This window comes from Leptonychotes weddellii, chromosome 15, assembly GCF_054177405.1.
Source record: "Leptonychotes weddellii isolate Sample4059 chromosome 15, ASM5417740v2, whole genome shotgun sequence".
NCBI classification, from domain to species: domain Eukaryota; kingdom Metazoa; phylum Chordata; class Mammalia; order Carnivora; family Phocidae; genus Leptonychotes; species Leptonychotes weddellii.
The window spans coordinates 48,771,381-48,791,041 of NC_138383.1; the positions used below are offsets into that span (position 1 = coordinate 48,771,381).

The following is a 19,661-nucleotide window of genomic DNA, read 5'->3' on the forward strand; positions in this document are numbered from 1 at the left end:
CCCTAGGCAGAGTCAGGAGCCAAGCTACTGAATGGCCCTTTGAAGTGCTGATGGAGGGAAATTTGGGGAGCCCTCTGAGACTGGAGTTGCAGAATGAACAATATAAAATGCCCAGTGAAATTTGAGTTTTAGATAAAGAACGAATAATTTTTTAGTATAAGTAAAGATCCACATATTGGACTGAGCATACTTATACTTGAAGAAGTATTTGTTATTTATCTGAAATACAAATTCCCCCCGGGCAGTCCACATTTCTATTTGCTAAATCCAGGACTGCCTGGAACTCCTCCCCTTCAGCTCCTGGGGAAAGAACATGAGAGACTGTCATGACAGTTGGCATTCAGCCATGCCCATGTCCCTGGGAGAGGTGGCCAGGTGCACTGCCTTGACTGCCCTTCCCAACCAGCCTCAGGGTGCCCGTGGAGCCAGGCCATGATGGGACAGGTCAAGGAGGGGCCATCCTGGGGCACCCTACTGAGTCACACTCATGCCTGACTGTGCCTTGGATCCAGGAAGCTCCTTTTTTTTTTTCCAGAAGAAAGCCAACTTCTTGAGAACTGGCCCTCCAGTCCTGAGAAAACTGGGAGGGAATCCCTCAAATGGTTTCCCATTGTCCCTCTGCCATCCCCCTCTTTGTTCCTGCCTTATTCTTGATTATTTTTTTCTGATCACAAAACAAGCACACAGGGGCGCCTGGGTGGCTCAGTCGGTGAAGCATCTGCCTTCGGCTCATGTCATGATCTCAGGGTCCTGGGATCGAGTCCCGCCTCGGGCTCTCTGCTCAGCGGGGAGCCTGCTTCTCCCTCTCCCTCTGCCCCTCCCCCTACTTCTGTAGGCTCTCTCTTTGTCTCTCAAATAAATAAATAAAATATATATAAAAAAAAAAAAGAAGGGCGCCTGGGTGGCTCAGTTGGTTAAGGGACTGCCTTCGGCTCAGGTCATGATCCCGGAGTCCTGGGATCGAGTCCCACATCGGGCTCCCAGCTCAGCGGGGAGCCTGCTTCTCCCTCTGACCCTCTCCCCTCTCATGCTGTTTCTCTCTCGCTCGCTCTCTAATGAATAAATAAATAAAATCTTTTAAAAAAATAAAAAAAAAAGAAGCACACATCCAGGGTGAAAATTCAAGTATCACAGAAACGTGTAAGTTAGAAAGTCCCTCCAGAGATAACTACTATCAAGTCTGATGTGTCTTATTCCAGATTTTTCTCTATAAAAAATTGTATAATTTACATAAATAGAATCATATTTCACAGACCGTTTGGAAACTTACCCCTATTTCCCATGATGTCAGGGATTTCTTTCCAGGCAGGTTTGTGTTTCCAATTTGTTGGTTTTACTCTGCCTCATTCTTTATCCCCATGGGGTTTGGTCTTTGGGAGCTTTGAGCCCCTCTGAGTGTTCGATGGATGGCAAATGCACGTGGACACATCACCCAAATATTTGTATACGACGTTGGGTGTCATAGCTTCACTGAGGCTGATGTGACCCCTCCACCCCGTGCATAGCAGGGGGGCAGGAGTGGGGGGAGAGGATCACTGAAATGGGTCCCGGAGGGTGAAGGACCGTGAGGATACATTTCTTACTGTTGGACCGGGGAGACCACCTGTGGGAAGCCTCAGTCAGAGGGCTCCTGGGTCACTGCCTCCATTGGGAGACCCACCCCGGGCTCCTACTCAGAATGGGGGCTCCCCTCCGAGCATCCCTGTCAAGATCACCTGACTCCAGCAGCTGCCGCCAAACCCCTGGGCAACGCCAAGAGCCTCCTGGCCTCAAACGGGTTGGGCGACATTCACTTCCCTTCGCTGTCCTCCCGACCAGCTCAGTCATTAGGAAATGCCTCAGCGGAGGCTGTCAAAGTGACAACAGCAGGAAGACGTGCTGTCTGCCCAGCACCTGTGGGTGGCTCAGATCTGCTCCGCGGAGGACGCGGTGGAGAGGTGGATGCTGCTCTCCCTGGTCCCAGCCAAGTGAGTCTGGGGACCTGGCTGGGGGCGGGGAGGGAGCGGGGTGCAGCCAGAGCTTGGCAAGGTTCTGGACTGAAACCGGAGAGGCACAGGGGTGTAGGGGTGTGTGTGTGTGTGTGTTCATGTGCTGTCTAGGGGAGTGGTCACAGCTGAAGCTATAGGGCCTTGCTTTGGGAATCCAGGAGGGAAGCCCAGCTGCCTAGAAGTGTCTTTCTGCCTCGAGGGGCTCGCTGTCCCAAGGCAGGGAGGCGGGAATCGCCTGGGCTGACGATAGCCCCCAGCCAGTCCTCACAGTGGACTGCTGCCCTGGGTGAATGGCGGCACTGGGACTTCATGAGGTCAGCCCCCCTTGGGCCAGCCTGGTCGTCCCCCCGGCCTCACAGGTGGCTGGAGTCACAACCCTGTTTAGAGTCACATCTGGTCAAGGAGGGACTTGACCAAGATGGAGCAAGTTTCACGTATTCCTTTTTGTTTTTGTTTTTTTACAAACTACTTGACGGGGTAAGCTGTACATATTTAACATGTCCACCTGGATCCTGGAGCTCACATAAGGTATTTTCATCCGTGGATGTTTGTCAAATCGGTGTTTCTGCACAGCTGTGAGGGCTTGGATCTCCTATTCCAGCATCCTGCTCTCCTTTGACCAAGGTCTGGACCGCCCTCCGTGGAGGCACATCGAAACCCTCGCTAGAGGCAGTGGTCCCTAGCTCCCTGGGTCTCCCCTGTCCCAGCCGTGCGACTTTGAACAAGTTACTTAAGCCCCAAGCCTCAGTTCCCTCATCTGTAAAATGGGGATAATATCTACCTCCCTGGGTTGTTGTCAGGATTTCATGAGGAAGGGATGCAACATGCCAAGCACATAATTAGTGTTCAATAAATGGTCGCTGTTATAATTATAATTATAAGCTCAACACTGGTCCCACCTCACCTGGGAAGACTTTCCAGGCCTCCTCTCCCACAGTCTCCTAAAGCACCAGTGGGGGTGCCTTTTGGCACATAATGTCTCACGTTGTAATTGAGCTGGAGTGCGCCCAAGCCAGAGCACGTTCCTTGCATTTCTTCTGCTGCCCTCAGCCTGGCCCCAGCACCCCAGACAGAGGCAGGCCCATGAGAAGAACTCAAGGATCAAGAATGAAATGGAATCAAGAGAAAGGGAGGGACGCAAGGAGGGAGAGGGCTGGCAAAGACCGAGAAAGGGAGGTGAGAGAGGGAAGTGAGAAAGGGTGGTGAGAGAGGGAGGTGAGTGGAAGGTGGGGGAGGGTGGCACTGTCTAGGCATGAGAGACGTGCTGCTCTCGAAGCACAGGAAGAAGAAAGGATTACCCAGGGAGGCCACCAGTGGGGACCTGGGATGTCTTCTGCACACCTGGATTCCTTTTACTTTTCTTCAGCCTCCAAAATTAGAGGCTCTCCTCCCCCCTCCCCTGCTCATCCCAAGGAGGATAGTGCATCCTGACTCAGCTAAATAGCTTCTCACAACTCAACTAATGTTCTCTATGTCATCTATGGAATCTCCTCTCTCCCTCTCTCTCTGCCATCTCTCTTCTCTCTGTTACCTTCCCAAGTGACCTCAACCAAGTCATTTCCCCTTCTCTGGACCTGGGTCTGCTCCCCTATAAAACTAGATTTAACTAAATGACCTCAAAAGTCCTTCCTTCCCCTAGCATTCTCTTAACTATCTGCTTTAATTCTCTTGCCTACCTTGATACCTACTTCTCAGTTACCCAAACAACTTCAGCTACTAATCACCATTCCTCCTTTAAAAAAAAAATCTTTCTCAAAAACAGTTATGCGTGTCCCCTAGGCTCTAAAGTTTCATGAAGGACCTTCTTGATCCTACTTATCTCCAATGCCAAAGCTCAGGACCTAGCACACAGCAGGAGCTCAATAACTATTTGTTGAATAATTGGATGGATGGATGGATGGATGGATGGATGGATGGATGGATGATGGATGGATGGATGAGCAATTGGATGGATGGATGGATGGATGGACGGATGGATGGATGGATGATCAATTGGATGGATGGATGGATGGATGGATGGATGGATGGATGGATGGATGATCAACTGGATGGATGGATGGATGGATGATCAACTGGATGGATGGATGGATGGATGGATGGATGGATGGATGGATGATCAACTGGATGGATGGATGGATGGATGGATGGATGATCAATTGGATGGATGGATGGATGGAATTGCTGCCATATGCCCGTGGGGCACTGTGAAATCAGGGAGATATGTTAGCAGTTGGCTTAAGAGACTCATGGTCATCCTTGAGAAAATCCCAGTTCAGTTTAGACATTGGCAAGTGTGTTACAAAACAGAAATGACAGAAACATTGGAACCACCATCTTAATTGTTATCTATTGCCCATCACTTACCTAATCTCTCCTTGGACTTGTTGCCCAGTCTGCCCCAGGAGCCGCAGATCTTCATCGTCTTGTACAATTATTCTAATTTGAGGGGAGCTGCCCTCTGTCAGGGGTGTGTGTTATTTTTTTTAGTCATCTATATAATAAGGAACAACAGGGAAGGAGAAGGAAGGAGAGGAAGGTAGATGCTAGGAGGGGAGAGGATTCGGCTGGCCTTAACAATGACACCTACCATTTGTTGAGCACATACTCTTCACTCACATCAGCTCACTTAATACTTTGAACAACTCCAGGGGCACCTGGATGGCTCAGTTAAGCATCTGCCTTTGGCTCAGGTCATGATGATCCCAGGGTCCTGGGATCGAACACTGCGTCAGGCTCCCTGCTCAAAGGGGAGTCTGCTTGTCCCTCTCCCTCTGCCCCTCCCCCTGCTCGTGCTCGCTGTCTCTGTCAAATAAATAATTAAAATCTTAAAAAAAAAATACTCTGAACAACTCTGAGAAGAAGACAATATTATTAACCCCATCTTAAGATGGGGAACAGGCTCAGGTTAAACAATTTGCCTGAGGTTTTAGAGACAATAATGGCTGTTATCAAGGATTTCAACTCAGTTCCAGAGTCTGAACCCTTGAAGCCGTCACCCCCAGCCTGGGGGGCCACATTGATCACCCAGAGACCAAAGCTTGAAAAGGTTTTCGTGCTGCCTCCAGGGTCCCAGGTCCCCTATCCCCACCTTTCTGTATTTTTGCTCCTTATTTCTTATGGGACATTTTCAACTTGGCAAAATGCATTTAGAACTACACCAAGAGAGGAGAGAGATTCCAAAAGACTTATGATTTGAGAAACTATAGTCTTTTCTGGTAATTGATCCTGTTCCCATTAGGTCATCTCTTGGGTATGGGGGCTGGCACAGAGTTCTATTTGTGTTCAGGTGTCTTTTGTCTACATCCTTGATGGAAGAAAATATCAGTGACACGTGATCGCAGTTCCTTCTAAAGAGGCTGATCTAGAGGAGTTGAGGCTACACAGTTGTGATACGGGGGACTTTTAAGTGAGGACGCTTGGACCTCCCAAGCTGGTGTCTGCCTTCAAAGTCAACATCTTGGGAAGCTGTGGACTTAATCCAACAATTCTGCCCTTGCTGAGAACATCTCTGGGGTCACTCGTTTGCTCCCAGATAATGTTTAAAACTCACTTAGTGACTTTCTCACCAGGCTCGGCTCCCAGTGACTTCGGCCACTTCCAGCATCCCAGACATATCCTCGAAGGATGAAAATCTGCCTTTACCAAGGTTAATCAGAAGGTTCTCTCGCTGCCTTAGGCAGCCCAGTGAGAATTTGAAGAATGAGTGAGCTGTGGCAGGTGGAGGCGCGAGCCCACAGCTCCCGGCCGTGACTGCACAGAGGGCCAGCAGGCATTTGGATGTGTAAGTTCTGAGCTTTATTTTCAAAGCAGTCATTGCTTTATGGCCACGCTTAGCACAGAGGAACGCAATTCAATGGCTGGATACGATCCAATGGATCGGCCAATCCCTGAGTGGGGAGTTAGAGGAGGAGCAGAGGATCTCCTGGAAAATGACCACTCTGGGTATAGACCCACAGTGGAGACAGGGCTGAGTCTGGGGGAGCATCTGCTTAGCTGCCTGCTTCCTCCCCCCACCCTGGGGGTGGCGTGGAGCCGGGACTGGGTCCTCCTGCCTTCACTTTGGGCATCAAAGCAGGAAGAGGTGAGGTAGTGACCTCACCCAGTGTGCATGTCATGGTTGAGGTGAGTTATTAGGCAGGTTACACCTTCAGCACGTTCCATGCACCTGGATCCAGAGTCTCCCTGGGCTGGGGTTTCTCCTTATCGGTCTCCCAGTCCCCCTTCCAGAAGTGCCCCCTCATCTCCTCCTCGGGGGCCTGGGCCCTAGGTCTCCGTCTTGGTGTAAGTCGGGGAGGCACCTGGGGAGGAGTAGGGGAGAAAATGAAAGAGGGGGGCAGGAGACAGGAGGTGTGGGAGGGCGTTGGGAAGGAGGGAAAGGCGAGGAGGCTGAGCGCCTTTCCCTCCCGCAGCCAAGGCCCTGCCTTCGCATAGTGGCCATGTCCGAAGGGGAGAGCAAGGACAGCTCGGGCAGCGAGTGCCCCGTGTGCTACGAGAAGCTCCGCGACCTGGACGGCGCCAGCCGCACGCTGAGCTGCGGCCACGTGTTCTGCCACGACTGCCTGGTCAAGTACCTGCTCTCGAGCCGCGTGGACAGCCAGGTGCCGAGGACCATCGTCTGCCCCATCTGCCGCTACGTCACCTTCCTCAGCAAGAAGAGCTCCCGCTGGCCCTCGGTGCTGGACCGCGGCTCGCAGACCCTGGCCGTGCCCGTGGGCCTGCCCGACGCCCTGGGCCACACGAACCCCCTGGCCGCCGTCCAGCAGGTGTGGAGGCCGGCCCCGAGCCAGGGCGCCCCGCTCCCCTTGGACCTGCCGCCCGGCCTGGCCCGGGAGCCGCAGATCTTCGTCATCAGCCGCCACGGGATGCCCCTGGGGGAGCAGGACAGCGTGCTGCCCCGGCGCAACCTGGCCGGGCTGTCCGAGGCCTCGCTGGCCCCCAGCTCGGGCCGGGCCTTCTGCTGCCGCTCGCGGGCCCTGCTGCTCATCACTCTCATCGCCGTGGTGGCCGTGGTGGCCGCCATCCTGCCCTGGGTGCTGCTGGTGAGGAAGCAGGCCTGAGCGCCGCCCTGCGCTGAGCTGGGGGGGCGAGGGGGGGTGAGGCCCGGGGCCAGCGGCCTGGATGGCAGCCTCACCTCCCGCTCCGCCCGCCCCCACCCGGTCGGGTCGGGGTGGCTGGGGGCTGGCGATCTCTGCGGCTGGAGCTGAGCTCGGGGCCAAACCCCAGCTCCACGCTGCAGGCTAGGGTGCAAAATGGGGTGCCCTCCCCTTCTCGGAAGCAACAGCTGTGTCCCGCCCCCTCGGGGAGGAGGTATTCTCTGCAGATACTTCCCCTTTCTCTGGGCTGGAACTGAGGAAGGTGGGAAGATGGGTGGTCCTCCCTTCCTGTGGGGTTGGGGTCACCAGCCCCGAGGCGCCGTCCCCTATCTGCCAGGTGACCTACCTGAAGCCAGGTGGGGCTCCGTTGTGGCTGGAGGGGGGCCCAACGGCAGGACTCGTCCAGGTCAGAATTCCCACCCAGGCTTCTCTAGCTTGCTCTCAGGAGCCAATAAAAGGGGCGGCTCGGGGGCCAAAAGCACCTTTCCCACGACCTCAGCAACCATCCATGAGCCTCACAGCTGGGCAAGCGTATGCCTTCCCACCCCCAAGTCACCAGCCTGGAAGGTGTTCGCTGGGAGAGAAGCTGATCTCAGAGGCTGTGGCCCAGGATCTCTGGGGGACGTAACAGAAAAGGGCCTACCTGGGGAACAGGGGCTGAGGCTAGCAAAGTGGCCCACAAACAAAGCCAGAGGTCTCCCCAAGGCCCAAGGAATGGTCCAGAGCTTGAGTCCTGGGGTTCTCAAGGATGGACGGGCAGGCTGGGAGTGCGAGGGGCGTAGGGGGGCGAGGGGGGAGCCCAATGGCTGAGACTTGAGTCAGTGGAGAACTATGTGAGCACAATTAACCCCTGGGGACTCCCGCCTCCCTCCCAGTCCAGGTCCTCCTCCTCATGACCGAACCACTCATTAGAGGCCACACCAGTTGGACCAGTTTCCCAGCTGGCCTGGGCGAGGATGGGTGGGGCAGAAAATAGCTATACTTGTCAGGGATGCCAAGGTTTCCACAAATGCTGAACCCCAGGTCCTGCAGACCCCACCCTGGCCTGTGCCGGGGCTCGGCGAGGAGATCCACTCAGAAAGCCTCAGACTGAGTCTTGCCTGTGGGGCAAGTCACTTGCCAACAGCTGTTTTTCTGTTCATTAAGGCCCGTAATCTTAATTTGTGGATTAAAAACAACAACAACAACAAAAACGTTCAGCTACTCTCTCAAATAGGTGGTTGCTCTCCCCCCGCCCCAGCAGAGGTGCCAGGAGCTAAGCCCCCCACAAACTATACCACTCTCAGCAAAGTTTGCTATCTGTGGGGAAAGATCTGCCTCTTATCTGGTTCCCAAATCCCCGGAGTGGTGTCCATGTGGGGACCACTTGGGAATGGGGTCCACCCTACAGGGGATATTTGGGACACAGGGAGGGCTGATTTAAAACACTTAACTTACGGGTTTCTTTATGCTCTTTTTAAGACTAGAGAAGAGCATTGGTGCTATTTGGGGGGGAAGGGATACAGGTGGATCCGTGGGAAACATATTTATTATAGGACTAAAAATGTTAATGAGTCTGTTTTAACCTCAAAATACCTGTAGCATTTTCATATTGTTCAGCGGTGACCTGTAGATGGCACTTCTTTTATTTTCAAAGGATGCCAAATGGCTATATTTTAAATAAAGGTATCTATTTTCTCAAAGATTCCAGAGACATTGCCAATGCATGTGGGAAGCTCTGAGCTCTGACATTCCAGATAATTCACATTAGATGAAAGAGACAACAGGAAAAGACAAATGCAAATGGGTCTTAAACATTTTAGGCAGTCACACTTGTGAAGGAAAGGCAAATTAAGATTTCTGCGGGTATACCATTTTTCCCTCTGCTGCCAAAGCTGAGGGAAAGCAGGTGAGGTGGTGGGGATATATATGGGTAAAACCCCTAGGAAGGGAAATTTGACCGTTGCTATCAAAATTTCCACTTTGACCCAGCAAGTCCTGTCCTAGAAATGTATCCTCTAGAGAGACTTGCGTATACCCCCATAGAACGTCTCCAGTGGCCAATGGGATAAACGTGGTGTGGAACAGTGTGGAAGGGGGGGGGATAAGAATTCACGTTCCTATGTGCTTATTTATGCATCAAGAAATTGGGAAGATCATGCAAAAGACTAATAACAGTAATTAACTGGGCAAGGGGATGAGAGGCTGATGGAACAGGACAGGGGTGATTTTCCCTTTCCCTTTGATACTTTTTTTTAAAATTCATCTGAGAGAGAGAGAGAGAGAGACTGCTAGAGCATTAGTGGGGAGGTCAGAGGGAGAGGAAGAAGCAGACTTCCCACTGAGCAGGGAGCCCAAAATGGAGCTCGATCCCAGGACCCCGGAATCATGACCCTAGCCAAAGGCAGGTGCTTAACCCACTGAGCCACCCAGGAGCCCCTCCTTTTGATACTTTTTGAAACAAGCAAACACTTGTTCAAAAATTAAATTGAAGGGGCACCTGGGTGGCTCAGTCGATTAAGTGTCTGCCTTCTACTCAGGTGTTGATCTCAGGGTCCTGGGATCGAGTCCCGCATCAGGCTCCCTGCTTAGCGGGGTGTCTCCCTCTCACTCTCCCTCTGTGCTCTCTTGCTCCTCTCTCAAATAAATAAATAAAATCTTTTTAAAAAATCAAATTGAAAAATGCTATTAGATGCTAAAGATATCTTCAGTGTAATACCTGTTGCCCCATGAGGCTCTGGCCCCAAGAACATTCGAGAGCTGCCCGACTACCTGTCCTGCAGCCTGAGAGTGTCAGCTCCTGGCTCAGTGGGGCTGGTTTGTCTGGTTAGAGGTGTGACATCTTCTGCTGAACAGGCACACCAGGAAGGAAGGTAAAAAGCTTAACATTTGACTCAGTGTTTCTTAGTTCCTCTGCACTTCTTTGGGCCGGATCATTCAGTGTGCTTGTTTTGATTTTTTCTCTACCCTTCCTTTCCTTTGTCAAGTAAAAGTTTTTGCTTTAAGCAACCCCCCTGAGGTCAGGGCACCACAGGAAGATACCATCAGATAAAGAGATAGATAGACAGATGGATGGATGCCTGGGATTAAACGTAAACTGTTCCTCTTCTCTTCCTCCCCTTATCCAAGGGCATCCCCCTTACACACACACACACACACACACACACTTTGCTACCTCCCCTCACAATAACGTTTTTTTAAAGAAAGATTTATTTATTTATTTGTCAGAGAGAGAGAGCACAAACAGGGGGAGTGGCGGGCAGAGGGAGAGGGAGAAGCAGACTCCCCGCAGAGCAGGGAGCCTGATGCGGGGCTCGATCCCAGGATCCTGGGATCAAGACCTGAGCTGAAGGCAGATGCCCAACGAAGTGAGCCACCCAGGTGCCCCATGGTGGCACAAAACAATCTGGCCCCATCTTCACTCTCCCTCATCCTCCTTTTACCTGGTACAAACTAATTCTCAACACAAACTCTTGGTAGATCCAACAGGTGGTGCTGGTGCAGACCTCTGGGCCTTGGTTCGGGTGGCTCTCTGCCTGGAAAACTCCTCCCTAGCTTTCCAGAAGCAGTTCAAGGGTTACCGGTGAAGATTTCCCCACGCCCAACCTCAGTCAGAATTGACCCATCCCGGGGCGCCTGGGTGGCTCAGTTGGTTAAGCGACTGCCTTCAGCTCAGGTCATGATCCCGGGGTCCTGGGATCGAGTCCCACATCGGGCTCCCGGCTCAGCAGGGAGCCTGCTTCTCCCTCTGACCCTCTCCGCTCTCATGCTGTTTCTCTCTCTCTCTCTCTCTCAAGTAAATAAATAAATAAAATCTTTAAAAAAAAAAAAAAAGAATTGACCCATCCCATCATCTTCCCAGGGACACTTTGTTATGCCTATTTGTTCACAGGGCCATTTCTTCCTTCTGGACACTGTGCTCCTTGAGGGGAGGCTAGATCTTACTGATCTTTGTATCGCAGTGCCTGGCTTAGGATTTGGTAAAGAGTAAGAGTTGGAGAAATATTTGAAGAATGCCTGAGTGAAGGCAAGCAAGCAGGAAGGAAGGAATAAATGGGATGGTTTGGTGTCTAGGAAAAAAAGTTGAGTGCAAGGGACTTAGGTGTGGAATCTGGATAGTTGGTTTGTCTTAGGGCTTCACAAAGACCAGCCTCGAAACAACCCCAAAGAGTCCGTTTAAAAGGACCTTTTCCAAATCATGTAAGAGGCATGTCCGGAAGAGACATGGAGCAGCCAGGCTAGGTGGCCAGAGGGTCACATGGGGTGGAGCTGAGACATTTTATGCAGGTAAACACACTCCCCAACGAGGCTACCCGTAATTTGCATCTGTGTGTACAATTTGTACCCTGGCAATCTTCACACCATATAAAGTGATTGCGCTATCCAAATGGTGGCCTGGAGGTTTAATTTCAGTTACTCAGTGTTGCATGGGGGAGGGGGGTGTGGAGCTAAGGAGGCCTCCGGAGGGAAGGGCGACAGCAGAGAATGATGGGCAGGATGAGGGAACAGAGAAGACCTTTGTGGGAAGAGAGGAGAGGATAGGGGAGCCCTGAAGAAGAGGGAGTTAATAGGTGCCTGGCTGGCTCAGTCAGGAGAGCACTTGACTCTTGATCTCGGGGTTGTGAGTTCGAGCCCCACGTTGGGTGTAGAGATTACTTAAATAAATAAAACTTTAAAAAAAGAAAGAGAGAAAAGAGGGGTTCAGGGAACCCAAGAACAAGAAGAGAGAAGACCCCAAAGGAAGGCAAGATAGGAAGGCAGGAGCGTTCAGCGGCTCCCTGTAACTTTCAGCAACCCAGTCAGATTCAGCTCATCCTGGATCCCTGTGGGCTTTTCCCTGAAGGCTCCTCTCTCCAGCCACAAGGACCTGGCTCCTGCCACCACCACGTCAAGCTGCTGCACACCTCCAAGACTTCCCTCCAGCGATTCCCACTGCCGCCTCATGGAGCTAATTGTAATATTCTTCCAAACTCGGCCAAGGGTGATCTCACCCCAGAAGTCTTCCCTGACCCCAGAGCTCTCTCTTATTCCTACAGCACAGAAGCACCAAGGGCGGGGCGCCTGGGTGGCTCCGTTGGTTGAGCGGCCAACTCTTGGTTTCGGCTCAGATCATGATCTCAGGGTGATGAGATGGAGCCCAGCAATGGGCTCAGCATGGAGCCTGCTTAAAATTCTCTCCCTCCCTCTTCCTCTGCCTCTCCCCCTGAGCTCTCTCTCTAAAAAAAAAAAGAAGAAGAAGAAGAAGCACCAAGAGCAAGGCTCATCAAGCACTTTTCCTGGGGGTTCCCTGATTGTCAGTTTCACTGCTTATCTCTCCTTTTAGACAATGAGCTTCCAGTAGGCAGAAGCTTTAACCAATTGCACTTTGCAACTCCAGTGTCCAGATCGGGGACCGACTTGCAAAAGATGCTGCATAAACATTTGTTGGAAAGAATTACAGGGGAGCCAGGGCCACTCAGTCCTAGAGCATGTGGCTCTTGATCTCAGGGTTGTTAGTCTGAGCCCCACGTTGGGTGTAGAGTTTATTTTTTAAAAAAAGAATAGCAGTAGAGGTATTCTCACTGAATTTTTAAAAGATTTTATTTATTTATTTGAGAGAGAGAGCACGAGCGGGGTGAGGAGCAGAGGGAGAAGCCGACTCCCCCTTGAGCAGGGAGCCCCATGTGGGGCTTGGTTCTGGGACTCGGGATCATGACCTGAGCCAAAGTCAGACGCTTGGCTCAGTTGGCTAAGCATCTGACTTTGGCTCAGGTCATGATCCCAGGGTCCTGGGATGGAGCCCCATGTCGGGCTCCCTGCTCAGCAGGGAGCCTGCTTCTCCCTCTGCCTGCCACTCCCCCTGCTTGTGCGCTCTCTCTCTCTATCAAATAAATAAATAAAATCTTAAAAATAAAAAAAAGAATGAAATCTAGGGCTCTTTACAGTATATTTAAAACACAACTTTTTTAAATCATGAAAACCCATATTATTTACTGGCTTTACTCTGGCTCCTCAAGGACATGGTTTCTCACTCTTTGACTTGACCCAATGCAGACCTAGAAATTGGGACCATATACAGAAGGGACTGGGAAGAGCCTGCATGGGTCCATCTATAACCTAAGTGTTCTACCTAACTTGCACGAGTTCCTCTCACTTCTCTGTGGCTCAATAACCCCATCTGTATAATGGGAACAATAATACTGCCCAAGTATCACAAGGCTATTTGGATTAAAGGAGTAAACAACGTAAAGTGAGTAGAAGAGTGTCCCCAGGACTCAGCAAGCTCACTACATCTTACGAATTATCATGAAATGTGTGTCTTCCGTTAGTATGACACCGCAGCATTCATTCAATGACAATGCATTTAGTCATTCGACAGAAAAGGATCCCCCACCAGGTGCGCGGCCAGGCAAACTGCAGGAGCTCACCCCCCGCCCCCGCAGCCTGCCCCAGCATCCGTTTGCAGGGGAGCGCACCCCGTCCCCCGCCCCGCTTCCATCAGACCCTGAACCGAAGGACAGCGGGCAGTAACATTCAGAAAGGGGCACAGCTCTCCGCTTGCAAAGGCCTCCTTCCAAGTGGGGTCTCGGGCCGGCACCCTGGGCATCACCTGCGAGCTCGTTAGAAACGCAGGTGCAGACCTCCTGACGCGGGGCAGGGACGGATCGCGGGGCGGGGCGGCAGCCAGCTCATCGAAAGACCGGCGCCCTCGATACGCCAGCGCCACGAGCCGTGTCCACCGAGCCGAGGTGACCGGCGGCCGCAGGCCCGGCGTCACCCGGCGGCCGCTAGTAAAACCTGCCCTTTCCCGGCGAATGGGGCACCCGCTCCCTCACCACGCCCTCACCACCGGGACAGTCACACCCTGAACAGCCTCCGCCACCAGCCCAGGAACGCCCCTTCCCGGAGCACCCAGGGGCAGAACCCAGGTCTCCCAAGGGAGGCACCAGGCCCTAGAAAAGGCAGTTTTGCAGTTCCTTGCAGTTCCCCTCCATGCCGCGGGGGGACACTAGTCATCAATTTCTTTCCAGTTTCCTCTTCTCGTTCAAACCCCGCGCCTGTCTCGCGCCAAGAGATGATCGGTCTCGCGAGATCTCTAGTCAACTTACAGAACCGGAAGTAACGTGTGGCTCTCTTCCCTCTTGCGGCCATCGCTGAAGCGGCACCGGGTGAGTTTTGGCCGTGCCGGTGCGAGAAATCCACGGCCATCCGTTCGGGGGCGCGATGTCTTTTGACCCCAGGGGCCCGATGTTCTCCCGGCGGACGAATAGCACCCAGGGAGAGGGGCTAGGATGGTCTCGACCTGTTTTCCCGCAAGCTTGGGGGCCGCCGAGCCCGGGAAGGGAGGAGGAAAGGGGGTTTGGGAACTCGGTATCGGCTTCTGGAGGGGAAGGGTTCTGTGGGGATGGAGATAAGTCTAGACGGCGTAGTTTCTTAAAGAATGGCCTCGAAATAATTTCCTGGTAAAGCCAGGGAACTTGGAGGCCGCGGTCGCCCAGGAGAAGGCTTTTTGGCCCCGAGATGTGTAGCCCTTCCCGGGCTTGGGGACGAAGGAGCCGATGCATTTTGTAGGGAGCTGAATGTGCTCACACCCGAGTCCGTAGCGTATTGACGTTGGTTGGTCTTTGCAAAGCGTGGTGTTCTGATTGAATAACTGAGTTGTGGGTCTCTTTTGCCTTCACGCATCGGAGATGCGAGCCCCGTCTTGTCTGTCTGATTTCAAGAGTTTGGAGGGTGTGAAGTGAAGCAAGTGTGTTACTGATGGAGAATTTTTTTTTTTTAAGATTTTTTATTAGCACAAGCAGGGGGGAGCGGCAGGCAGAGCAGGAGAGGGAGAAGCAGACTCCCCGCTGAGCAGGGAGCCCTACGCAGGACCCTGGGATCATGCCCTGAGCCACCCAGGTGCCCGGGGAATTCTTTATCCCATAAACAAATAACAGAAAACATCCCGGTTGAACATGACCGTTTCCGTGGGCTTTCCAATCTCTCAAGGTGAAAGTTACTGTTACCTGTTTGGAAACTGGACGAGATTGTGATCATTTAAGGGTTGACGTGTCTTTTTACTTTTATCTTTAGCCAAAATGAAGTTTAATCCCTTTGTGACTTCTGACCGGAGCAAGAACCGAAAGCGGCATTTCAATGCACCTTCCCACATTCGCAGGAAGATCATGTCTTCCCCTCTTTCCAAAGAGCTGAGACAGAAGTACAACGTTCGATCCATGCCCATCCGAAAGGATGATGAAGTGCAGGTCGGTACCACGTTCGGGTCGTCTTGGCGGATGTCCCGCACACCAGACCTGGAAGAGGGATTGCGTTCTGGGAGTGATACACCTGAGACGTTGCTCCCAGAACAGGAGTGCAAAAGGGAGCTAAAGAATCAAACAGGAAAAAGTATCGATTGTCCCAAGCATCAGAATGAGGACATAACAACCAGAAGAAGAGAGGTGGTTCAGAACCAGCACGTTCCTTTGTGATGAGCTTTTTCTCGGTGTGGTTGGTCGCCAGAGATGCGTTTGAGGACCAGTTCACTGAGTTGACTCAAGACCCAGATACGGAAGCCCTAACCGAACCATCATTTTACATGGTGGTTTTGTGTTTACCAGTGAATAACTTGTCAAATCGATTTAAGTGAAAATCTCTATACGTGTTTTCCTAGCTGTAGCCTGCAGCTGTTGATTACAAGATTCAGGCAAGTCTCTAAAGCAGCTTGCCTGGCCCTAGTATTTGAGGAGGTGAGCGCCCATTTAAATAGAAAACCTAGTCCCCAGGTAGTGGTGTGGGTTGACGACAGCCATTGGTTGCCACTGGACTGGTGCTAGATTTGCCCGGTGGTCTCTGTTTTCAAGATCTCTTAACACGCGAAAATCTGCAGCTGGAAAGAAGCATCTGTGCAGAAGCACTTTCTGTTGCTTCCTGACAAACTGAGGATCACTAGGACTCTGGGGTAGGAAACTTAGACGTTGGGAAAGAACGGCTCCCATACGTACTTGCTGCTGCCCTCTCTGGCACTGGGTTGGACATGTTAATGGGTTGTGGATTTGATCTTGTGGCCTCTGGCTTCCTTTGAGATGGAGTAAAGTTCCTTGTTGTCAACTTGCTACGAAAAGCCAAAGTGGGCTCTTTTGACCTTTTACCAAGCCCACAGCTGCTTGTGGACCACCAGTTGATGGATGCCCTGTCCATCACTAGATTTATACGGGGACATGGTTTATTGGCAGGCTAAAGCCAGAGGGAATTATTGGAACGTTTCCATTATTCAAAATTGAAAGGACTTCCCTATCTGATAGAGTGAAGGATGTTTATGTGATTTGTAGCTTTCCTGGTTCCCAAGGTTAATCTTAATATTTCTGTTCTTTTTGAACTTACATTTAGGTTGTGCGAGGACACTACAAAGGTCAGCAGATTGGCAAAGTAGTCCAGGTTTACAGGAAGAAGTACGTCATCTACATTGAACGAGTGCAGCGAGAGAAGGCAAACGGCACAACCGTCCATGTGGGCATTCACCCTAGCAAGGTAGGTGTTGTTGAGAATGCTCACGAGAAGAGAAGGAAAGTACAGGAAGTGTTGGCAGATGTGATTGCTTGTTTGCAGGGCCATGTTATCTTTCTCGCAAAAGCTACTGTGAACAAATCTTAACATCCAGGAAATAGGGTGGTTTTCCTATTAAATGGAGCTGGTAGCCTCTTCACTTTTAGTATTAAAGCCGAGTAAACAGGGCGTCTGGGTGGCTCAGTCAGTTAAGTGTCCGACTCTTGGTTTTGGCTCAGGTCATGAGATCGAGCCCTCCTTCGGGGCTCCCCGCTCAGCACAGTATGACTGAGACTCACTTTCCCTCTGCCCCCTCCCACTATGTGCTGTCTCGCTAGTGCTCTCTTGCTGGCTCTCCCCCCACACCCCCAAAAATTTAATCTTAAAAAGATAAAGCCAAGTAATCAGTGTGGCAGCTTTACAACCCTGCAAAGTATTAATGGGGAAAAAAACTGAAGCCCAGAAACTAAGATCTTCTCATGGGTAGTGGTAGTGTTTGAGCCAGGATAGAAAAATCCGGTCTGTTTCCCATAGTACGTACCTGTTCGGGACTTGGATATGAATTCTCTGCTATTTCAGTCTCTAATTTCTCTCTTCCAATTTTTAAAAGATCTTATGCTGCCATAAATCTGTTTTTTCCGAAGTACGGGAAAGCTGAAGGATTGGTGTGGCAAAATTCCTGCATCTCTTTCACCTGGAATTCACTAGTAATATTTTCCCTACCCCCAGTGGATTATAAGCATCATGACACTTCCCTCTAATTCCTTTAGTATGTGTCTCCTGAGAGCAAGGACTTTGCCGATTTCTAGCCTTCGCTAGTCCTGTGTCTGAAACACCAGTAGATCAGCTGTTGTCTGGGTCACCAATCCAGTGATAGATTCTTAGTCTTTCCAAGGTAGCACAGCATGGGACGTAACAGTTTCCTTCGCTGTGGCTCAGTGATCGTCTTCATCTCTTTATTTCAGTCTAAGGACTTCAGGCCTCTAAAGGCAGAGGACTGTAACCCAGACCTCAACACCCAGTTGTCTTATTTTGGATTTCTGATTGATAACCTCAAACCTGATGTGTTCAGACTTAAGATTTTGTCCACGGTTTGCCACCATCACAGTGTATGGCAGCTCTATCCTCCCATTTGCTCAGGACAAAAATGCCATTTATTGTTTTTTGTTTTTTTTTTTTAAAGATTTTATTTATTTATTTGAGAGAGAGAGAATGAGAGAGAGCACATGAGAAGGGGGAAGGTCAGAGGGAGAAGCAGACTCCCTGCCGAGCAGGGAGCCTGATGCGGGACTCGATCCCGGGACTCCAGGATCATGACCTGAGCCGAAGGCAGTCGCCTAACCAACTGAGCCACCCAGGCGCCCGCCATTTATTGTTTATATCTCCACCCCACCCACCCATTGGCTGGTGCACGTTATACCCAGAATCCCATCTGTTTCCAGTGTGGCCTACAAGGCCTTCCTTGACCCCCTCACCAGTCACTTGTAGACGGCCCCTCTTTGTGACCTAGTCTGCTGGCCGCCTCCCACAGCCATGCGGCTACTCATTGTGTCTGCTGTTAGCATCACCTGGCCACTTGACAGAATTCCAGATTCTGTTCCCAGCTTTACTGGGGGCAGGATCCAGGGATCTGTTTTAACAAGCTCTCCGGTTGAGTCTTAGGCTCACTTGAAAAACACGCACCTATACAACTTTTTTTTAAGTTCTCCTGCCTCTGGACCTTTGTACTTGCTGTACTTTTACCAAAACAATTCTTCACTTTCCTCAGATGTTCACCTTTCTTTTCAGGTGTTTGTCTTTTTTGTTTTCTATTAATGAAATACATTTGACCTAATGTGTAAATTCAAGGTGTGTAAGATAAATGTTAGTTTGGTAGATTTGTATATAAAAGGATTGGCATTGTAGCGATAATTAGCACTTCTAACATACTACGTAACTATTTTTTTTTTTTTAAAGATTTTATTTATTTATTTGAGAGAGAGAATGAGATAGAGAGCATGAGAGGGGGGAGGGTCAGAGAGAGAGGCAGACTCCCTGCCAAGCAGGGAGCCCGATACGGGACTCGATCCCGGGACTCCAGGATCATGACCTGAGCCGAAGGCAGTCGCTTAACCAACTGAGCCACCCAGGCGCCCACTACGTAACTATTTTTAGTAGTTGGAGTAACGAAGTTCTGGTCTCTTAGCAAGTTTGATGATTATGAGACAATATTGTGTATGTATCACTGCTGCACATTATATCTGTAGCACTTACGGTTTATAAGTTTATACCCTTAACATCTGTCCTGTCCCCCATCCCTTACTGACCATTTTATTCTTGTTGTCACAGTTGGACTTTTTACGGTTCCACATGTCCCCAACATCATACAGTACTGACGTTGGACGTCTCTCACTGTAACACGCTCGAGGTTTCAGGTGTCCGCATGTAGCCTTGTCTCTTGGGCCTTTTTTAATCACCCCGTAGGACTTAGCCCCTGCTCGTCAGCTGTCCTCCCCCATATTGCCCTGTTTTTCTGTGTATCAGAGCCTGACGTACCTCCACTTAACTTTGTTTTCTCTGTGCCCATATAAAGTACAGGCTCCATGATGGCAGCGATTTTCTCTTTTGGTCGTTTTATGCTGTGTTCCCAGACCTGGTTTAGTGCCCTTTTCCCCTGTTCCTCGCCTTCCTTCATAAGACCTAAATCCACCATCATCTGGAGACCTTGAACAATTAGATTGGTCACAACAAGATCTGTACTGTGGTTTTGTGGGTTGAAGCTACATTTACATTCCAACTTGATGATTCTCAAGTAATAGTAGAAACAACAATGTGTATGACTTGGTTAGCCTGTGAAGCTGGTAACTGTGTAAAGCTTAGAAGTGTTTTGTTTTTCTGCAGGTGGTTATCACCAGACTAAAACTGGACAAAGACCGCAAAAAGATCCTTGAACGTAAAGCCAAATCTCGCCAAGTAGGAAAGGAAAAGGGCAAATATAAGGAAGAAACAATTGAGAAGATGCAGGAGTAAAGTAATCTTATATGCGACTTGAAATAAAAACTGTTAAAACGAAGAGCCTTTACTTCCTGTGCGGTGCTTGGGGAATACCACCTCC

General features: G+C 50.7%; 2 protein-coding genes across 3 annotated transcripts in view; both read left to right on the forward strand.

Annotated features, from left to right (window-relative positions):
* RPL26 (ribosomal protein L26) overlaps window positions 1-19,628 on the forward strand; it is a 225,024-nt gene extending 205,396 nt beyond the window's left edge. Inside the window, exons 1-4 of one of the 2 annotated variants that reach the window (XM_006752375.3) lie at window positions 14,105-14,208; window positions 15,116-15,288; window positions 16,412-16,552; window positions 19,448-19,628. In XM_006752375.3, coding sequence (XP_006752438.2) covers window positions 15,121-15,288; window positions 16,412-16,552; window positions 19,448-19,576 — 438 coding nt within the window. In that variant the 5' untranslated portion in view covers window positions 14,105-14,208; window positions 15,116-15,120 and the 3' untranslated portion in view covers window positions 19,577-19,628. Of the gene's footprint in view, window positions 1-14,104; window positions 14,209-15,115; window positions 15,289-16,411; window positions 16,553-19,447 lie in introns of those variants that run through there. The other variant, XM_081805740.1, reaches the window with a different exon arrangement.
* On the forward strand, window positions 6,398-7,045 carry RNF222 (ring finger protein 222). Its single transcript, XM_006738216.3, has one exon. The coding sequence runs from the start codon at window positions 6,425-6,427 to the stop codon at window positions 7,043-7,045; it is 621 nt and encodes a 206-aa protein (XP_006738279.2). The 5' UTR covers window positions 6,398-6,424.
* Window positions 19,629-19,661: the final 33 nt, after the last annotated feature.

Bases quoted from the DNA above. Each gene is read 5' to 3' on its own strand.
- RNF222 (XM_006738216.3), top strand. From the start codon at position 6,425: ATGTCCGAAGGGGAGAGCAAGGACAGCTCGGGCAGCGAGTGCCCCGTG.